General features: G+C 38.7%; 2 protein-coding genes and 1 long non-coding RNA gene across 7 annotated transcripts; all 3 read left to right on the top strand.

Moving 5' to 3' along the window:
- Nucleotides 1-1,495: 1,495 nt before the first annotated feature.
- Nucleotides 1,496-13,966, top strand: LOC103444673 (tRNA(His) guanylyltransferase 1-like). Of its 5 annotated transcripts, none has more exons than XM_029101897.2 (14): nt 1,496-1,862; nt 3,396-3,664; nt 3,752-3,883; nt 3,967-4,011; nt 4,594-4,763; nt 4,885-4,970; nt 5,373-5,480; nt 6,173-6,429; nt 6,909-7,040; nt 7,113-7,157; nt 7,381-7,550; nt 7,726-7,811; nt 12,891-12,995; nt 13,440-13,966. In XM_029101897.2, the coding sequence occupies exons 2-14, from the start codon at nt 3,561-3,563 to the stop codon at nt 13,566-13,568; spliced, it is 1,569 nt and encodes a 522-aa protein (XP_028957730.1). In that variant the 5' UTR covers nt 1,496-1,862; nt 3,396-3,560; the 3' UTR covers nt 13,569-13,966. The 5 variants fall into 5 exon arrangements, with proteins under 5 accessions (XP_028957730.1, XP_028957731.1, XP_028957733.1 ...); XM_029101898.2 differs by having other exon boundaries at nt 1,499-1,862; nt 3,393-3,664; XM_029101900.2 differs by having other exon boundaries at nt 1,503-1,862; nt 3,467-3,664.
- A 1,302-nt stretch (nt 13,967-15,268) lies between these two features.
- Nucleotides 15,269-17,377, top strand: LOC139196352 (uncharacterized). Its single transcript, XR_011581171.1, has 3 exons — nt 15,269-15,399; nt 16,196-16,301; nt 17,247-17,377. It is a non-coding gene; the product is annotated as an uncharacterized lncRNA (long non-coding RNA).
- A 659-nt stretch (nt 17,378-18,036) lies between these two features.
- LOC139196350 (NAC domain-containing protein 105-like) lies at nt 18,037-19,955 on the top strand. Its single transcript, XM_070822144.1, has one exon. The coding sequence runs from the start codon at nt 18,467-18,469 to the stop codon at nt 19,595-19,597; it is 1,131 nt and encodes a 376-aa protein (XP_070678245.1). The 5' UTR covers nt 18,037-18,466; the 3' UTR covers nt 19,598-19,955.
- The last annotated feature ends 318 nt before the right edge of the window (nt 19,956-20,273 follow it).

The following is a 20,273-nucleotide window of genomic DNA, read 5'->3' as shown; positions in this document are numbered from 1 at the left end:
TTTGGTTTGGACTTCCTATGTTACCCTTATTTAAATTAGATAAAAAGCAAACAAACAAACAAAATCAGCACCACCTTCTTCACCATACTACTCCTCGACAGTCACCCACCAAATGATCTTAAGTATACCAAAACATATGCCGACTTACAATTAAAACTCATAGAAAGTCAATTCCTAGTCACTTACAATTAAACTCATAGAAAGTCACTTCCTAGTTGACTACGGAAGGATTGCTTCTCTGCAAGTAACATTTTTCCAGATTTTTCCCGCCCATCACGTAGGTATCCCTAGCTGATTAGGTTGATTTCGGCATTAAAAATTTCAATTTTATAGTATTCCATGTCTTGTAGAATATTAGCAAAAGTGAGAATTCTAGAGAGAGAGAACGGCGGGAAGGAGGTGGCTATCATTGGTCGACGACATTGACAAAAAAGGTGGCAGTAGGTGAGCTGTTGAGATAGGATGTTGGAAGGTTTTCATTTGTTAACTATTGTAAAAAGGTGGGGTGTCTTCAACAAATAAAAGGGCTAAAATTGGAATTTTAGAAAATAATTTTGAACTTGGGGTGTATTCATAAGATCATGGGGGTGTTAATAAAAGCGCCCTTTTTAGAATTCTTGAAGGACAATTTTTGGTATTTTGAATGTTTAACCTTTTTATCCTTCTCACTTTATATATATATATATATATATATATATATATATATATATATATATATATATTCAATTGTAATTTTTAGAATTCTTGAAGACAATTTTTGGTATTTTGAATGTTTCACCTTTTATCCTTCTCACTTTATATATATAGATAACTACCTTATCCCATTAATAATGCAGTTATCTTCAGTTATTATTAAGCCAACTGTTCTTCATTAATTTAAATATGACTTGATCATAATTTTCCCTCTAGTGTGTTTTACTTCATTCGAATGTAAAACCTTAAGAAGTCTAACCATATATATATATATAGCTCATTTACCAAGTTCAACTGCAATTGGTAGTTTGATGAACTCACATGTATGAATTCATGAATGATGAAATCACATTAATTCTTACAGTACGATGATTTTCTACCCAGTGCAGATGAGTGCCCTAGCCTGCTTCTAGCTAGTGAGGTAGATAAATTTACAAAACATGAATATTCATTGTTTCAAAACTTTCTCGATATTTATTCTCGTTTATTTTCATTGACTAAATTCAAATTAGATTTGCATCTAAGGCCTTGAGCGTAGGGGTGGGCAAATGGGTATAGGAACCGCGGGTCAGGTGGGACGGAACCGGGCGGAACGGTTTCTAATTTAAAAAAAGAAAAACGAAACGGAACGGGACGGGGCGGGGCTTTGAAATTTTAGGTTCGGACCGATTCCAGAAGTATAGAAAACGAGGACTGGACCGGCCCGTTTGTAATTGCAATGGACGGATGAGATTGAAGAGATCATCTCTCCATCCAATCTTAACCGTTAGTTTTATGTCTACTCGTCCTCGACCTCGACCCTGTCACTCGATTTTCTCTCGTCGTCTCGCGTGCGTCGTCCCTTCCCCTCCACGGTTCCACCCAGGCACCCGCACCACCCATCTTCTCGATTGTGGTTGGTTGGTATCACTTAATCACTTAAACACTTAATCATCTCCTAATTCTGGATCATTTTTTCTGGTTTGCTGCGTAAAACTATTAGGAGGCCAGCGGGTTCGAAGAAAAATCCGAAGTCACCCATCAACGAGTCCTCCGAGCAACTCAACTGTAAGCTCTGCGCCTCTCCAACCCACGGCCTCATCTGCGTCGGCAAACGGTTCATCGCCCCCTCTTAGCTTTGCGAGCATTCTGCCTCCTCTGGCTTTATCCAGTACTGGTCCTGGTCCAAGGTAAGATCACCTTCTTTCTTATGCAAACAACATGTGCCTTAATTGATACTCGATTGAGTGGTAAAATCGTCGGTCTATAGATTTGTTGTCATACGCGTTGATCTAGATATGCCACAAGGAAACCACGATTTCTAATGCTTCTATAGATTTGTTGTCATACGCGTTGATAGACCCAGAAACTTTGTTCTTTCTTCTCAATTAAGTCATGCATATTGTATGACCAGCATGTCTTATTGATTATTTAGTAGACTTTGTGGTTGCCTCTGGATCCGAGTTTGTTTTTCCCTTTTGATTTTATTTTATGGTATCTTCTGGTACTGCTTGATTTTGTCCTTTTTTTTTTTCTAATGGTGTTTTTAAATCTCCTGCATAAGCTTGTATTGATATTGTTCTGTAATCGTATCGAAGTATTGATGGAGTACCTGCATTTTACATTGATTTCTGTGGTTGAGTCATTTGTTCCTTTTCGAATGAAGAAACTGTTTGTGGCCAGTCATGGGATCAAATCTTGGGTCTTAGTGCTTGACCAATGTATGACTTCACTATCAAATCCTGTCAGCGAGGTTTTTTAGTGAAGATTCATGCATTTGTATTTGGAAAGTCCTAAACTGGAGTTTGGGAGTTGCTTAGTCTATTTTTTATCCTTCTAGGTGTTACTTGGATCTCATCTGTTTCTAATTTTGTTTTGTGATTCTGGTTTTAGCCTTTGCGTTTGGTGTTTTTATACGAAGGTTTTTGTTGCCCAAATCTATTTAAGTTGGTTTCAACAAAAAAGATGCATTTGTGCGGCTATTTCTTGTTGTTGGGTTGTGTAGGTTGTTTGTGGATTAAGTGTTTTTTTTCCCAAAAAAAATAAAAATAAAATAAAATTCAAACGGGCCAGGTTCGGTCCGATTCCTATTTTAAAATATGTTGTACCCACCCCGGACCGGTCCATTTCTTTTAAACTTCGGTCCGGTCCGATTCCTTCAAAATTGGGCCCGGCCCGGCCCTTGCCCAGCCCTACTTGAGTGTGCCTGATGTTGAAGGCACATTCATAGCTGTGATGTGGTTTTCAAGAATGCATTTGCATTTTTGGGGCCTCTTGAAGTTTGTATATCTTGTTATCATTATGCAGAAAAAAAAAATTGATTACCATATGTTTTAACTCATCATGCCTATGTTTGTATGTGTGCTAAACCTCAATCAGCACTCTGGTGTGTACCACTAAAAATTAAGCGCCTTGCTTGTGACTGAGTATTGCCCAAACACGATGCATTGGCATGCAAATGAGAATCGGTGCGCTTGTTCAAGATGCAAATATGCTAATGGAGCAAATGGAGAAACAACAATTCGTTCCAAGCATGAGGAATTGGTGCGCTTGTTTAAGACACCAATGATTGCAATCATGAATCTTCAACTTTCTTGAATTTCTTCTATATATGGATATGGATTTTTAGGGTATTTAGGTCTATTCACTTGAGTTTTCTGTTATATGCGAAAGCTTTTATAAAAAGTGACATTTATGAAATTGGGTTAATTACTCGTCAGTAGCAGACTGGTAGTGTTGGAGATCAAGAGGGGCTTTTTTGTCTTTTCATCCTAAAACCGCTACACTCCATCAGTTTATGCGCGCGCCACAAACCCAAGAGAGGAAGCGATCCTGTGATTGGGGCTTCAAATTTCGAGGCTGAGAGATCGTTCGCAGAGGTGGTGGAGATGGCAAACAGTAAATACGAGTATGTCAAGTCGTATGAAGTTGAAGACGAGGTTTTCCGGCCCAATTTGATCGTTGTTCGGATTGATGGTCGTGATTTTCAAAGGTGCTTCCTACTTCTCTCTCTCTCTCTCTGATCTTGAGGCGATGTGGATGGTGACGTTCTCCTTTTTTCCTTTTCTTTTCTGGTTAGGTTTTCTGAAGTTCATGAATTTGAGAAACCAAATGATGAGGTAGCTCTGAATTTGATGAATTCATGCGCAATTTCTGTGTCAGAGGCATTTCCAGATGTAGTGTTTTCATATGGCTTCAGTGATGAATACAGGTAGTACTGTATATGTGTTTCGTTTATGTTAACTTAGCTGTAAGAGAGCCTCACACTGTTATTTCTTGGCGCTGTGCTTGTAGCTTTGTCTTCAAGAAGACGTCCAGGTTCTACCAAAGGCGTGCCAGGTTTTAATTCTCAACTTTAATTCAGCTCTCTTGGCCTGTGATGCAGCTAAGATGTTTGTAAAATGATTGGTGGGCACTCTGAGTTGAAGAAAATGAATATCGGTTCAGAACTAATATGTTCATTTCTGTACATTATACTAAATCAGGTCCAAATTGAATTTCTCGGGTTGAATGTGCCTTACTTATCGCTAAACTGTGCAAATTAGTTGTTAACCACCCATGTCACCCTCTTACTGGAATTTGAAATATTTTAGGTTGATTTGGATCAAGTTGAAATACGTAGAGGAAGAAAAGTATACTAAAGACAATGTATCTCTCTGCGGATGTGAATCTGTGTTGGCGAACGCTATATATTCAAAGAAGTAGGAGTCGGGGAGGTAGTTTTTGAGAGAAAATAGGTGATTTGGCTTATTAATTATGGGGATGAAAAATAAAAAGAATTATAAATTTATTATTTATTATCTTGTAGAAACTGACACCAATCTTATTTGGTGGATTATCGTTTAGGTAAATTTGGTAATGGTCTGTATTCAGTTTCAGTTTGTGTTAAGTCATTCATTTACGTACAATTTTTACGTGCAGCAAAGTAGGGACCATTATCGTATCTTTCTTCACCTCTGCATATGTCATGAAATGGAGAGAATTCTTCCCTCATAAGGAATTAATGTACAACCCTTCATTTCATGCACATGTTATACGCTGTGCATCAGAAGAAGTCCTTCAGTCATATCTTTTGTGGAGACAAAACAATTGTGAGTAGTCTTGCAATGATGTTTCGAGTATGGAAGTTACTATACTTATCTTCAACTAATAGGTCTCTGATTCAAGTAAAATTTTCAAGTAAATTTTCCATTTACGTTTTGCATTTTGCAGGTCATACAAATAACCTGCATAACACCTGCCTATGGGAGCTAATTAAATCTGGAATGACCAAAAGCGAAGCAGTGGACTTACTAAAGGTGGGAAGAATTAATTTTCATTTTATGCACTAATTGGCATATTAATATGCATGATTATCTGTGGAAGACACTTGAATTTGACTAGTTCCTTGTAATTATATTCATTTTTCTGTCATTTCCCTTTTAACATTATGTTATCACTAACTTATTAGATACTCAAATATTTGTATCATCAATCTCTACAGTCTCTTCTTTGCCATCTTTCAAAATGGCCTAATTTTTCTAGTTTAACCATTTGAGAATAGGTATATGGTAGAAAGTACCTATCTTTTTCTTTTGAATGTGGATTATTTTTCTTCTATGATATGATAAATAATTTTTAACGTTCAAATTGGCATGCTAAATGTTCTTTTTATGCTTGCAGTTTTTTTTTCACTTGTCATGCATCTACGTATTCTGCAGGACAGCAGCAAGGAAGAAAAAAATGACCTTCTTTACAGAAAGTGTGATATCAACTATCAAAAGTTGCATTCAATGTTTCGACAAGGATCTTGCGTTTTGAAAACAGAGGTAATCTTTTATTCTGTAGTGGAGTCTATCTTACTCATCTCAGCAAAGGTTTCAATTTCTTGTTTTGGGAAGATTTTAACAATACCACAAGAATTTTACCTCATGTGACACTTGAGCACTTGACTTTTTTCATTTTTTTTTTAAATTTTAGATTCAAACTAAACTTCTCTGCCAAAGTAACACCTACTGTCAAGTCGGTTAGAACCACTCTTTCGTATTCAAGCTTTGGAAATGATTATTTGAAAAGAAAAAAAACAATTTGGTTTAGTTTATTATGAGCAAATCCTTAGGAATTCAAATTAGTATCTTATGGGTTTCAAAAACTAGTTAGTTTTGATTTTCAGAGTCATTTGATGAAGTTTTGGTGCGTCAAATGATACTGGTTTCATGCTGTATAACGTGGGATATCTTTTTGATGTAGCACATAATAACCAAATTGAAGTTTATGGGGACAAGATTTTCGGCCTCTAGGAAACAAAATCATGTATATGATCTTGTATTGGAAATTTCTTAGTAGAGAAATAACAAACTTGCTCCAAAGTCCAAGAACCTTGGATCTTAACTTGTCTATTTGAAAAGAATTTGGGTGTCTATTGGTACAAATACTGTGCCTTTTTTATTTTCTGTTAAGAAAAATTTATTTGGTTTGCCGATCGTACATTGTTCTGAGATCTCCATCGTACATTGTTCAGGTGTTTGAAGTTGTGAAGCACAATGAAAATGGTTCTCCTGTCAAGAGACTTAGGAGAAAGTCAAGCATGGTCCATTCGAAGAATATAGCTGAGAGAAGTTTTTGGAACAAGCACACACATCTTCAGAAGGAACTTGGTTGTTTTACAAAGGATATTGGAAAAGTTGAACCTGATTATATTAGGTCCTTCCAGCATGAAGACAAACTGATCCCATCAACATGGGTTGTAATTAGGATCGATGGTTGCCATTTTCACAGGTAAACTGTTACTCACATGACAAGGGTAACATAATTATGGTCGTTGTTACTGTGACTGTCTTCTCTTGGGCTGCTAATTATTAGGGGTGGTAGAGTCACCTTGTGGGATATCCTTACAAATGGTTCCAATCATAAAATTTTAACAGGTTACAAAAATTGACTTAGATTAGATCACTCTATGAGGAATTCCCATGTCATATTATCAAGTGGGTGCAACTGAAGTATTAGGTCCTTGTTATTTCACCTGTTGTGCAAATCAGACATCTCTTTTAAACATGTTTGTCATCTATCACATTAACTACAAAGAACAACAATGGTAGTCTCCGCTTTAACAAACTAAGGGATGCAACTTTTCTGCCATTCCGCAATTAACCTACAACTCAGAATAATCAAGTTTTCTTTATGGATGCATGTTATTTTTATTGTTAATTATCCTCGAAAGATTCAAGAAATGATTCTCAGTTGTTTGGGTTTGCAAGGTTTTCTGAAGTTCATGAATTTGTGAAGCCGAATGATGAGCAAGCTATCAACCTTATGAATTCATGTGCAGTGGCTGTTCTAAAAGAGTTCCAAGACTTGGTTTTCTCTTATGGAGTCAGTGACGAATACAGGTATAGAATATGTTTTGTATCTGAACTTTGTGGTCTATATCATCTGTAATCTCATTGTTTCTGTTATTACAGCTTTGTTTTGAAGAAGGATTCTCAATTCTATCAGAGGCAAGCAAGGTTTTGCTTCTGTCACCTTTCTTATTTCCTAAATTTTGTATGCTAACTGGATACTCTATATGGAGTATATTTATTCTTGGATTCTAAAATACTGTTTTCACTGGTTTACGGTACCTTACATCTCTGCCATGGTTCTTCATAATGCTTACCCTTGAATCACTTTTCTTCCCTACAAATCAGATTGATCTTTCTTACCTATATTGGAATTACTAAAATTCTGCAGTGAGATGGTATCTGTTATTGTGTCATTCTTCACTTCCATGTACGTTATGAAATGGAAAGATTTCTTCCCACAAAAAGAGTTGAAGTACCCTCCATATTTTGATGGGCGTGCTGTCTGCTATCCTTCATATGAAATTCTTCGAGATTATCTATCCTGGAGACAAGTCGATTGTGAGTATTCAGCTCTAAATTTTCCAAAGGATAATAGGTTTAAGTCTTGTCATTCTAAGTAAATAAAATCTCGAAGCAATACATCAGTTCAAATTTGTTAAGGTTGCATTAAAATATGAATTTCATCTGGATAAGGTGGTAAATTTATTGGACTTACATTTCTTATGGGTTTCAGGCCACATTAACAACCAATACAATACTTGTTTCTGGGAGCTTGTTAAGTCTGGAAAAAGAAAAAGTGAAGCTCAGCTCGTCCTGAAGGTATATTTGGGACACATTTTTCCTTCATAATGACCTATCCTTCACTTTTATTAAATTTTAACTTTTTAGCATTTCTATACCTAATTAATCTTTTATTCTGCTTTCCTTTTATTATTAATCCATTTTATTGTATTCTCTATTAGGGAGAATGACAAGTCATCTAAGTCTGCTACTGTTAATAATTCTGTTACTGTACATTAATTGATTGTATTAGTTGTGATTAGTTAAGATAGTTATAAAGTAGTTAGGGGTATCTATGTAAATAGCCAAAGGCTATATATATTCCTACACAATGTGTAAAGTTCTCAGTCAAGTAAATACAATCAAGAAAACTTACTGTTGAAGTTTTCTGTTTCTATATGGTATCACGCCATTCCGCTTCACAGCTTCGATCTTTCTCTTCGCTTGCTGCATCGATCGACTCTTGATCGATTTTTTCTTCTCTGATCGTCACTTCTTCCCTTCTGATCTTGTAGTATTTCTTGATTTCTGTCAGTAATGGCGGCTCAATCGACTGGTTCATCTTCTCCGGTCATCTCCCCCTCGAGCCCAAACCCTAATTTCTCTGGAAACCCTAATTCCTCTGGAAATCCGAGTCCTCTGACTTCCTACACTTCTCTCACAATTCATAACATCGGCAGCATGGTGCCGATCAAGCTCAAAAGATCCAATTACCTACCATGGCGCGCCCTGTTTGGCCCGATTTTCCGGCGATACAAGCTTCTTGGAGTAATCGATGGTACTGACGTCTGTCCATCGCCATTTCTGCCTGATTGTAGCATCAATCCTGCTTTTGAGGACTGGTATGAGAAAGATCAAAATCTTTTGATCTGGTTGAATTCCACACTTTCTGTGGAAATCATCCCGTTCACGGTTGGGGTTTCATCCTCTCGAGAACTTTGGGTAAATCTTGAACAATGCTTTGGTGGAATTTCAGAGGCTCATATCCATCAGCTGCGATCGCTCCTTCAATCTGTTCAGAAAGGATCGCGTTCCATCTCTGACTATCTTCAAGAACTCAAGGAAATTTCAGATTCTCTGCAAGCTGCTGGTGCTTCTGTCTCTGATCGAGATCTTATCGCCGCCACACTACATGGCTTGCCTGATGAATTTGAGTCTTTCATCGACTGTATCATGCTCCGATTGTCCTCTACCTCTCTTGATGAACTTCATGGCCTCCTTCTCACAAAGGAATTGTCTATGGCCAGACGCAAAACTGTCAGTTCATCTCCTGTCCCTGAATCTTTTCAGGCTTTCTCGGTGCAGTCTCAGCCTCCTCTCCTTCCTACTCCATCTGCTTTTGCTGCTCAGAATCACCCTCTTCACTCTGCCTCTCGGTTCAACTCTAATCGTGGCAGGAACACTAAGGGACAGTTCTTTTCCAATCGAGGTCATCGAGGTAATCGTGGTAATTTTCCTAATAACCGTGGCAATCGAGGTTATCAAGGCTTTCGCAGCAATCAAGGCTCTTCTCACTTCAAAGTGCTTTGTCAAATCTGTGGTTCTACCAGTCATGAGGCTATTGACTGCTTTGATCGTATGAATCCTGACATCTGTGGTCGTATTCCTCCAGCTAAGCTTGCTGCCATGTGTGCACAGCATTCTGCTAAACCATCTCAGCCTTGGTTAATTGATTCAGGGGCAACCTCTCATATCACTAATGATGTTGCTAACCTCACCTCTCCTACTCCCTACACTGGCGAGGATAAAGTGTATATTGGAGATGGTAAAGGTTTATCCATCCTCAATGTTGGTTCATCTACTCTGCACACCTCTCATAACTCTTTTCAATTGAGAAATGTTTTACATGTTCCCCACATAACCCATAATCTCTTATCTGCTTATCAGTTTGTTAATGATAATAATTGTTCATTGACACTTGACCCTTATGGATCCTATGTCAAGGATCGTATTTCGGGGAAGATGCTTTTACGGGGACCGGTTAGAGATGGCTTCTATCCTCTTCAAAGTTCCAGCAATCTTCATCCTCTTTCACCTACAGCTTTACTTAGTATTAAAGCTCCAGTTACAATTTGGCACAAGCGTTTGGGTCACCCTTCCTCCTCCATTTTCAGAAGGCTCCTTTCATCCAATAATCTTGCTTTACAAGGCAAGTCTACTGTGGACTTTTTTTGTTCGGATTGTGCTCTTGCCAAGAATCATAAGCTTCCATTTAAAGCTGCTACTTCATCAACAACTCACAGCCTTCAACTACTGCACTGTGACCTGTGGGGACCTGCCTCAATCACATCAAGTAGTGGTTTTCAATATTATTTGCTCATTGTTGATGACTATAGCAAATATAGTTGGTTCTTTCCTTTGAAATCTAAGTCAGATGTATTTTCTACATTTGTTGTCTTCAAATCATATGTAGAAAATTCACTTGGAAATAAAATAAAGGTTCTGCGTTCGGATTCAGGGGGTGAATTTACTAGTCACTCTTTTGCATCATATCTCAGCAAACATGGCATTCTTCATCAGTTCAGTTGTCCCCACACCCCTGAGCAAAACGGTTGTGCAGAAAGAAAGCACAGGCACCTTGTTGAAACAGCTCGCACTTTGCTTCTTGCATCTCATGTCCCTCATATTTTCTGGGTAGAAGCATTCTCCACTGCTATCTATCTTATTAATCGCCTTCCTATTTCTGGCATTTCACAGTCCCCTTGGCAGTTGCTATTTCACAACCATCCAGACTACTCTAAGCTCAAAGTATTTGGTTGCCAATGCTTTCCTTGGCTCAAACCTTACTTTCATAGCAAATTGGATCCCAAGAGCAAAAAAGTGTGTTTTCTTGGGGTATAGTCTTCAACACAAAGGCTATAGGTGCCTTGATCCTATCACCAATCGCATCTACATCTCTCGTCATGTTGTATTCGATGAAAGTACTTATCCATTTCAGTTGTCCCACAATCAACACTCTTTTCCTGTTCCAAGTCCTCCATCTTCCTCACCAACAATTTCATCCTCTCTGGATCTTCATTTTAGCAAACACATTCCTCCTGTTTTCAGTCAGCCATCTACATCACCATTATGTGCTTCTGTGCCTGTTCCTATTTCTTCATCTTCATCCTCCCCTGCACCTGTCTCAGTTGGCTCTTCTTCCAGTTTTGTTCCTCCTTCAGCACATTCATCTTTCTCCCAAAATCAACAGAGTCATCCTCCTGCCCCTGTTAATTCTCATCCAATGATTACTAGATCCAAGGCTGGTATACTCACGTCGAGAGCCTGTGCAGCAACTAAGCACCCACATCCAGTTGATATGGATTATGTTCCTACAACATACTTGCAAGCTTCTAAGCATGCTCATTGGAGGCAAGCTATGCAAGATGAATTTAATGCCTTGCTAACCACTGGTACTTGGTCTCTTGTTCCTTCTCACCATTCTCAAAACTTAGTGGGCTGCAAGTGGGTTTTCCGGATTAAGAAGAAGCCCGATGGCACTGTTGACAGATATAAAGCCCGGCTTGTGGCCAAGGGTTTTCATCAACAAGAAGGTATTGACTTTCAAGAAACCTTCAGTCCAGTTGCCAAACCGGTTACAATTCGGATCCTTCTTACCCTTGCTGTGCAATATAATTGGTTTCTCAATCAATTGGACATTAGTAATGCCTTTCTTCATGGAGACTTAAAGGAGGATGTCTACATGCAACAACCCCCTGGTTTTGTTGATCCCTTACACCCTACATCTGTGTGTAAGTTGAGGAAATCGTTGTATGGCCTCAAACAAGCTCCTCGAGCTTGGTTTGATAAACTGTTCCAAGCTCTTCACTCTCTTGGATTCACCCAATCATCCTCAGATGCTTCTTTATTTGTTCTCAATGGTCCTCAGTTAGTCATTGTCCTTGTCTATGTTGATGACATTCTTGTCACCGGACCCTATCCTCACCTCTGTCAACACTTCATTCAGCAACTTGGGGCTCAATTTCCAGTAAAAGACCTTGGTCCTCTTCATTATTTCTTGGGCTTAGAAGTACATCGATCTTCACAGGGTATATTTCTCCATCAAACAAAGTACTTATTGGATCTTCTCAAGAAAACAAATATGGAGGGTGCAAAACCTTGTTGCACTCCCCTTGGCTCTAAGAAATTAGATCACAGTGGCCCTCTTCTGTCCAATCCTACTGAATATCGCTCCATTGTTGGTGGTTTACAATATCTTACTTGGACTAGACCCAACCTTGCTTTTGCTGTGAACCAAATCTGCCAATTCATGCATGCTCCCAGGGAACAACATCTCCAGGCCGCAAAAAGGGTTCTCAGATTTCTCAAAGGCTCTATCTCACATGGTGTGTGGTTCACTAAAGGTCCTGTCCATCTTTCTGCCTACTCGGATGCCGACTGGGCTGGTTGCACAATTGACAGGAGATCAACCACTGGTTATTGTGTATTTTTGGGTTCCAATCTTATCAGCTGGAGTGCCAAGAAACAAAGTACTGTTGCAAGGTCCTCTACAGAGGTTGAATATCGCTCCTTAGCTCACACAGCTGCTGAGATAACTTGGGTTTGCAAGATTCTCAAAGATCTGCACTATCCTCTCTCTACATTCCCTACTCTTTGGTGTGACAACATATCAGCAATATCTTTAGCATCTAATCCTGTCTTTCATGCTCGAACAAAGCATGTTGAGATCGATTATCACTATATTAGAGAATTGGTTTTGGCTCAACTTCTCAAAGTCAAGTTCATCTGCAGTGAAGACCAATTAGCTGATCTTCACACCAAGTCTCTGTCTAAAACCAGATTTAATTATCTGTGTTCCAAGCTTCCCATTGGCCTCATTTCTGATCCCCCTTCTCGCTTGAGGGGGTGTATTAGGGAGAATGACAAGTCATCTAAGTCTGCTACTGTTAATAATTCTGTTACTGTACATTAACTGATTGTATTAGTTGTGATTAGTTAAGATAGTTATAAAGTAGTTAGGGGTATCTATGTAAATAGCCAAAGGCTATATATATTCCTACACAATGTGTAAAGTTCTCAGTCAAGTAAATACAATCAAGAAAACTTACTGTTGAAGTTTTCTGTTTCTATATTCTCATCATTTCCCTCTCATAATGTTTTTCAAATTTTAATTGCCAGGGTACTCAAACAGGAGACAAAGAGAAATTGCTTAACCAATTTGGTATCGAGTACAACAAATTACCAGTCATGTTCCGCCATGGATCTTCTGCTTTGTGGGACAAGGTTATCTTTCTTTCCTACTTGGATGTGAATATTTCTTAGTGCTATATCCCAACTAAGGTGGTTTGGGCACTAGTGGATCTCTTATCGGCAAAAAAGAGAAAATTGCATCTCTCTGTTTATTTATTTTCTGATTCCCTTGTTCCTGTTTAGGATCACACATTTATGAAAGGAAAACCCACATATGATGTTTTTTAAGGAATGGTGGCCTAGCTTTGAGAGGTCTGGAGCCTTGAGTAGATAATGCACCAACTCTCGCCAATAATGTAGGACAATATTTCTTTGGCCACTAGGAAACACACCCACGCACACATATGAAAGTCGAGACCCACTGAAGATGTCAAAGGGCTAGCCTATCCTTATGGTTTATTACATGCTAGTCCTCTCTATGATTTTCCTGTGGTATGCGAGTTTTTATTTTAAACCTTGTATATTATTTGTATGCAGGAAGACACCACAAGGATACACGAGAAGGAAGAATGTAATGGTAATTCTGGGAAAAGAGTTATTGTAGAACATTGTAATATTATTGAGCCAACCTTTTGGGATGCACACCCAACAATTCTTTCTGGGTGACTGATAATGCTTCGAAGCAATGGGGTTCCTTTTGTTTTTATCCATTGAAGGTTCTAACTTTTTCTTAACTACACAAATGTTAGGAAAATTCATCAAAGTTATTTTCCTTCCGCTGCCGGTACCGGAGTTGCACATAGCATACACTATTTGGTTTTTGTTTCACGCTTGGATGCTCGTATTCATCTGTAATAGCAACACTGTACCAAGTATTGGAGTTTATGTTTACTCCAGCCAGCAAAGTAGTTTGTAGTACTTGACTTGTATATGTTGCTGCTGATTAAGCTTGTACACGGTACATTTTTTGCTTCTGAATGTTTTGTATTCTTACCTATGATTTTAGTCAGATTATGACAATGAAGTTGAGGAAAAACAAGCAGGAAACCCACTTACTTCTTCTAGCACCGTCTCTGCATGTTCTTTTCTCAGTTATCTTTGAGCAATTATACTATTCGTTTCCAGTAATAGATATTAAATGTGTTTCCACCAACGATTAAATGTATTAGTTGAATGTGCCCAGTTTTTGTTTTTTTTGTTTTTTTTATGAAAGCTTGTTATCTTCATTAAATTTTCTTACACATCCATTACTGTGCTATATGTTGGTTCTTCGTTGAGACTTGTACAGTTTCAAAGGTGAGAAGTGGAAAAAAGCAGCTGATCGTAGAGAAGAATCAGGAGATACTCCACTGCATGAATTTAGGTAAGTAGAATAACTACTGATTATCAAGTTGAACTCAATACTAATGTTGCTTGCAGGAAACAGATTTAAAAGCGCGTTTCTTGTGAGCTCACGTCACAGCCTCACATATTGAGCAACGGATATTGGATCAGGTGTATGGAAGAACCAACAACGGACTGTTTCCTTCCTCTAAAACCGTACAAGGTGGAAGCTGCGAGAGTGCAGCTGTCAGAGCTGTACCCAGAGCTTCTCCTCTTCTTATCGAAGATAAAGCGCGTATATGTTCGAGGCTGTGATCCTCCTGATGAAGCTGATGATGTCTCCACAATTTCTGTTTTTTTTGTTTTGGATATGTTGAGGTGCTGACACATAAATGAAACAACAAATTTTAAGTGATATAAAATTAACTAGTAAACTAAGAACAAGATTTTATTAGTTTTGGAGACGAACGTCTTGAATGACATAAGGAAGGTGCTCGAACCAAACTAAAGGATATGAGAACAACTTACATGATACGAACACACCATTATCGTGATGTTTGTTGTTGATTATAAGAGACCATGCGAAGAAACACTTATAAGTAACTAGTGTTGTCTCAGAGTCGTCACACATACATAATTTGAAATTTTACAACCTTTTAGAAAGTTTTAAGCTTATACATTAGAATTATGTGTTAAGCAGTTAAAATTTTCAGGGCAAAATAACATTAACCCTAAAAAAGAAGTGGAACCAACAAGACAAAAGAAAATGATTTGTAGCCCAAAAAAACAAAATGTAGCTAGCGGCCCAGCCCATCAAATTTTCAGTTGGCGCCAAGTAAAGTGAAAAGAAAACCGCACGTGATAAAAAGCCGCGCTTAAGCGGTAACTTCCAATTCCCAAACGGTCATATTTACTTTGTTCAAATTTCAAAACCCATCTCTCCCTCATACTTGATCTCTCTGTTCCTTGTCGCTCTCTCTCTCTCAGTCTCTGTGTTTGAATTTGAATTTTGTGAACGCCGATCGCGATCGAGGTGAACAACGGAAATCGATTTCGACGTGTTCTTCTTCTTCAGTTGTTGTTTGCGAACGAACGGGCGAAGGCGATAGAGCTTCTCTTCTGTTCTCGCTCGGCGGACGGAGAAGCAACTGCCGAAATCGAAATCAATTTCCAGGTTTGCTTTTTCTTTCTCTTAATTTTCTCGCATTATTTTACAATTTGAATTATAATTAGAGATTTCGTTTCGTTGCTTTTGTTTTGTTTGTTTATTTTTTGAATTAAATTGAAACTGCGTGCGATCAACAATGGGTATTCCGAACCTGGGTTATTGGGGTATGCCGTTGGGCTGTTGGTTTCATCCAACTGATCAAGAATTGGTCAGTTATCTTCGTCGGAGAGCCGTCGCCGGAGCGCCATTAGGCATTCCCTTTCTTCACGAGTTCAATCTCTTCGGCAGCGCACAACCCTGGGTGGTGTGGGAAAAATTTCGGGGGAAATTCCTTCCTCGATCAAGATCTCTTCTTGTTTTACGAGCTGCAGCATTCGAAGAAGAACCACAAACGCTCTATCGAAGCTGGAGGCTCTTGGAAGGCAACCTCCTTCTCGCGAATTGAAGCCTTGAATGGAAATCCAATTGGGGGAAAACGGAATTTCAGTTACAAGAATAAAGGGTGCGAGAATGATGGTGAATGGCTGTTAGAAGAATACTTACCTATTATTTTAGTCAGATTATGACAATGTAGTTGAGTAAAAGCAAGCGAGAAATCCTCATACTTCTTGTGGCACCGTCTCTCCATGTTCTTTTCTACCAGTTATCTTTGAGCGATTGTACTATTTTCTTTCCAGTAAATGGATATTAAATGTGTTTTCAGTTTCACCCACAATTAAATGTGTTAGTTGAATGTGCTCAATATTTTTTTCATGAAAGCTTATTATCTTCAATAAATTTTCTTACACATCCATATATCCAGTTATCTTTGTTGAGACTTTTACCCTGTTTCGAAGTTGAGAAGTGGAAAAAAAAAAACCGGCTGATCAGAGAGGAGGATCAGGAGATACTCCACTGCATGAATTTAGGTAAGTAGCTAACCTCTTATTAGATTGTAACAAGGGGCTTTAATTGTAGTAGGAGTACCCTGCTGCCATATTATTTTGATTGGTTTTTTGTTTGCCTTGTTTGTTGTGTTTACTTTTTGATATACGCGGATTTAGGCCACAAAAGTTCAGATTGTACATATTGTAATGCTTAGGGCCACAAAGGTTCAACTTGGAAATATACAATATACTAGTGTAGTCTTCTATAGCTTCTGCTTACATTATACTCAATTTTATGCATACCGTCTAATGAGTCTGCTTGCCTTGATGCGTATAATTTTGTTAGGAGGACATGATTGTAACTTACTCAAACGAGGCTTCTTGCCTTGGTGCTCCTGATTGTGACTCTAGTTAGATGGAATGAAGTTTTTCGTGTCCATACAAGGGGCTCATTAATTCTTAATGAATGCCTACTTCTCTTGCATATCTTTGAATCATTTAATTTTGACTCGTGCCAATAAAGCTTTCATTGACGGTACCTTCAATATTTAGTAGGTGGAATGGAGTAGCATATAAGTTTCGACTGAGGCATTGCAAATCAGTCGCTTATTAGAGCCTAGTTTTCTGTCGATTCTTGTATTCAATTCCTAATGGCTCCTACTGAGGGGAAAAGTTAGCATGCGTTGTGTTAAGTAGTTATTTACTTGTGATTAGTATGCATTGTTGGGTTGGTCTTCTAGCTACTATCTTAAGCCTGTGGCATCAGGGCTTGCCATAGCGGGGATATGTAAAAGGGTTTCATGTCGTTTCTGTTTAATTAATCTGTTTAATTAACTTGATTAACCCTTGTATGTTTTAGTTTGTACTCGTAAAAGAAAGGAATTTGAACATACTTTATTCTTTGAGTCGCTATCTTCATTCCTTACAAGAGTTGAGTAGAATAACTACTGATTATCAAGTTGAACTCAATACTAATGTTGCTTGCAGGAATCAGATTTAAAAGCGCGTTTCTTGTGAGCTCACATCACAGCCTCACACATTGAGCAACGGATATTGGATCAGGTGTATGGAAGAACCAACAACGGACTGTTTCCTTCCTCTAAAACCGTACAAGGTGGAAGCTGTCAGAGCTGTGCGCGGAGCTTCTCCTCTTCTTATCAAAGATAAAGCGGCCATATGTGTGAGGCTGTGATCCTCCTGATGAAGCTGATGATCTCTCCACAATTTCTGTTTTTTGTTTTGGATATGTTGAGGTGCTCACATACATAAATGAAACAAAAATTTTAAGTGATATAAATTTAACTTGTCAACTAAGAAACAAGATTTTCTTGGTTTTGGAGACGAACGTCTTGAATGACATAAGGAAGGTACTCCAAAGTAAAGGGGGAACTTACTGGGAGACCAAACCTAGCTAGGTGGTGTGCAACACCGTTAGATTATAACTACGGAGAACATGAGAACAACTTACATGACACAGATACACTATCATCGTAACATTTGGTGCCGATCATACGACACCATGTGGAGAAGTAACCTGTGTTGTCTTAGAGTCTTCACACGTACATAATTTGAAATTTTACAACCTTTCAAAAAGTTTTAAGCTCGTAATCGCACTTGAAATTTTCAGGGCAAAATAATATTAACCTTAAAAAAAAAATTGGAACCAACAAATAAAATGAAGCTAGCGGCCCAGCCCAATTTTCAGTTGGCGCCAATGACAAAGAAAAGAAAAACGCACGTGATAAAAAGCCGCGCTTAAGCGGTGAGTACTGAGGAGCGTCCTGCATTCAATGCTTTCAAGTTCCAACGATAACATCCAATTCCCAAACGGTCATATTTGATTTATTCAGATTTCAAAACCCCTCCCTCTCACACCTGATCTCTCTCTCTCTCTCTCTCTGTGTTTGGATTTGAATTTGTGAACGCCAATCGCGATCTAGGTGAACAGAAATCGATTCCACGTTTTCTGCTTCTTCAGTTGCTTGCGAACGAACCGGCGAAGACGATAGAGCTTCTCTTCTGTTCTCGGTCGGCGAACGGAGAAACAAAGACCGAAATCGAAATCAATTTCCAGGTTCCCTTTTTCTTCTCTTAATTTTCTCGCATTATTTTACAATTTGAATTACAATTAGGGATTTCGTTTCGTTTCGTTGCTTTTGTATTGTTTGTTTATTTTTGCATTAAATTGAAACTGCGTGCGATCAACAATGGGTATTCCGAATCTGGGTTATTGGGGTATGCCGTTGGGCTGTCGGTTTCATCCAACTGATCAAGAATTGGTCAGTTATCTTCGTCTGAGAGCCGTCGCCGGAGAGCCATTAGACATTCCCTTTCTTCACGAGTTCAATCTCTTCGGCAGCGCACAACCCTGGGTGGTGTGGGAAAAATTCGGGGGAAATTCCTTCCTCGATCAAGATCTCTTCTTGTTTTACGAGCTGCAGCATTCGAAGAAGAACCACAAACGCTCTATCGAAGCTGGAGGCTCTTGGAAGGCAACCTCCTTCTCGCGAATTGAAGCCTTGGATGGAAATCCAATTGGGGAAAAACGGAATTTCAGTTATAAAAATAAAGGGTGCGAGAATGATGGTGAATGGCTGTTAGAAGAATACTGTCTTCTTCCTAATCCTAATCCAGTTGCTCACTCCGATCGTAAAGTAGTTCTTTCCCGACTTAAAAGGAGCTCCAGATCCAGGTGTGCAAACATGAATTTACCTCAAGAATTCAACGAGAAGCCCCCAATTAAGAAGAGAGCTAGAAAAGAAATATTGAATGAGGAGCCGGCTATTAAGAGAGCAAGAAAAGATCTATTGAATGAGAAGTCGCCGGTTAAAAAGACACAAAGAAAGGAACTATTGAATGAGAAGTCGCCGGTTAAAAAGACACAAAGAAAGGAACTATTGAATGAGAAGCCGTCGATTAAGAAGAGGGCAAGAAAAGAACTGGGATCACAAATTACTAGTGTGAATGTGATCACTAATTCCATTGATCAAAGCAATACTCCTTCTGTTGTGCCTTTTGATGAAATTGAATGCAACATGAATCATGATGATGAGTGCATAAGCAGCATTGACGGTAATGTTGCAATGCCGATGTATGATGTTTCTACTTACCCAATATGCTTTGGCAGCGAAGAAGAATTTCTTTTAAGCAATGAAAAGTATCTTGGAGAAACTGGGGATTTTTCGTTACCTGTTGAAGGTTTTGATTTTACTAGCGATGAAGAATATCTTTTACGCACTGACCCATTGATCCTAGACTTTGAACGGTGGTTGGGAACGGTTGAATCGCCACAGGAGCAACTTGGATGCGATCAGTTGCTTGTGGATGAGTGGTCGTGATTGTGTGTCTGATCAATATAGGATATACAGAGGTGACAGTGACTGTCTAATTCCCACGGTTTGTGCAGACACATTCACAGTTTTGATCATTAGAGATAGTGATTTCCTTCTTAGCATATAGGATTTGAATTTTTTTTTTGTTTCTTTTGTTAATGTCTCATTGGGAGCAGCCTCTCCATAAATGGGGGTAAGGCTAGCCGACATTCACCTCTCCCAGACCCTGCATAAAGCGGGAGCCTTGTGCACTGGGTACGACCTTTTTTTGTTAATGTCTCAGCAAATTCATCGCAATGATGAATGTACTGCCACATTTGTCTTTATAATGAATCGATATTACGAACAGATCTTTTGAATTCAACCTAGTTACATATTAATCTTTTCATCATTTTTCTGTACTTGCGTCGCATTTCCCAATATTGTACTCCTTCTGTACATGGCAAATACAACAACAACAACAAAGCCTTTTCCCACTAAGTGGGGTCGGCTATGTACATGGCAAATAACCAAAAAAAATTATTCTGTTAGTAACCGGGTTGTTTTTCTCTTTTCAAGTGTTGGTAAAACCATCATTTCTACGGGCAGCTTACTTGTGGGATCTGTTTTGTAGCCTTGCCCTGTGGTAGCATCGGATATCTGTTTGCTGGAGAGGTGATATCAATCTCGTGATAAACACTTT

The sequence above is a fragment of the Malus domestica genome, chromosome 05 (genome assembly GCF_042453785.1).
Source record: "Malus domestica chromosome 05, GDT2T_hap1".
Classification (NCBI taxonomy): domain Eukaryota; kingdom Viridiplantae; phylum Streptophyta; class Magnoliopsida; order Rosales; family Rosaceae; genus Malus; species Malus domestica.
This window is presented reverse-complemented; position numbering and strand designations above follow the sequence as displayed.

Coding starts and splice junctions, on each gene's coding strand:
- LOC139196350 (XM_070822144.1), top strand. CDS start 18,467: ATGGGTATTCCGAATCTGGGTTATTGGGGTATGCCGTTGGGCTGTCGG.
- LOC103444673 (XM_029101897.2), top strand. CDS start 3,561: ATGGCAAACAGTAAATACGAGTATGTCAAGTCGTATGAAGTTGAAGAC. Junction 3,884..3,966: donor GGCTTCAGTGATGAATACAG/GTAGTACTGTAT, acceptor CTGTGCTTGTAG/CTTTGTCTTCAAGAAGACGT. Junction 5,481..6,172: donor CTTGCGTTTTGAAAACAGAG/GTAATCTTTTAT, acceptor TACATTGTTCAG/GTGTTTGAAGTTGTGAAGCA.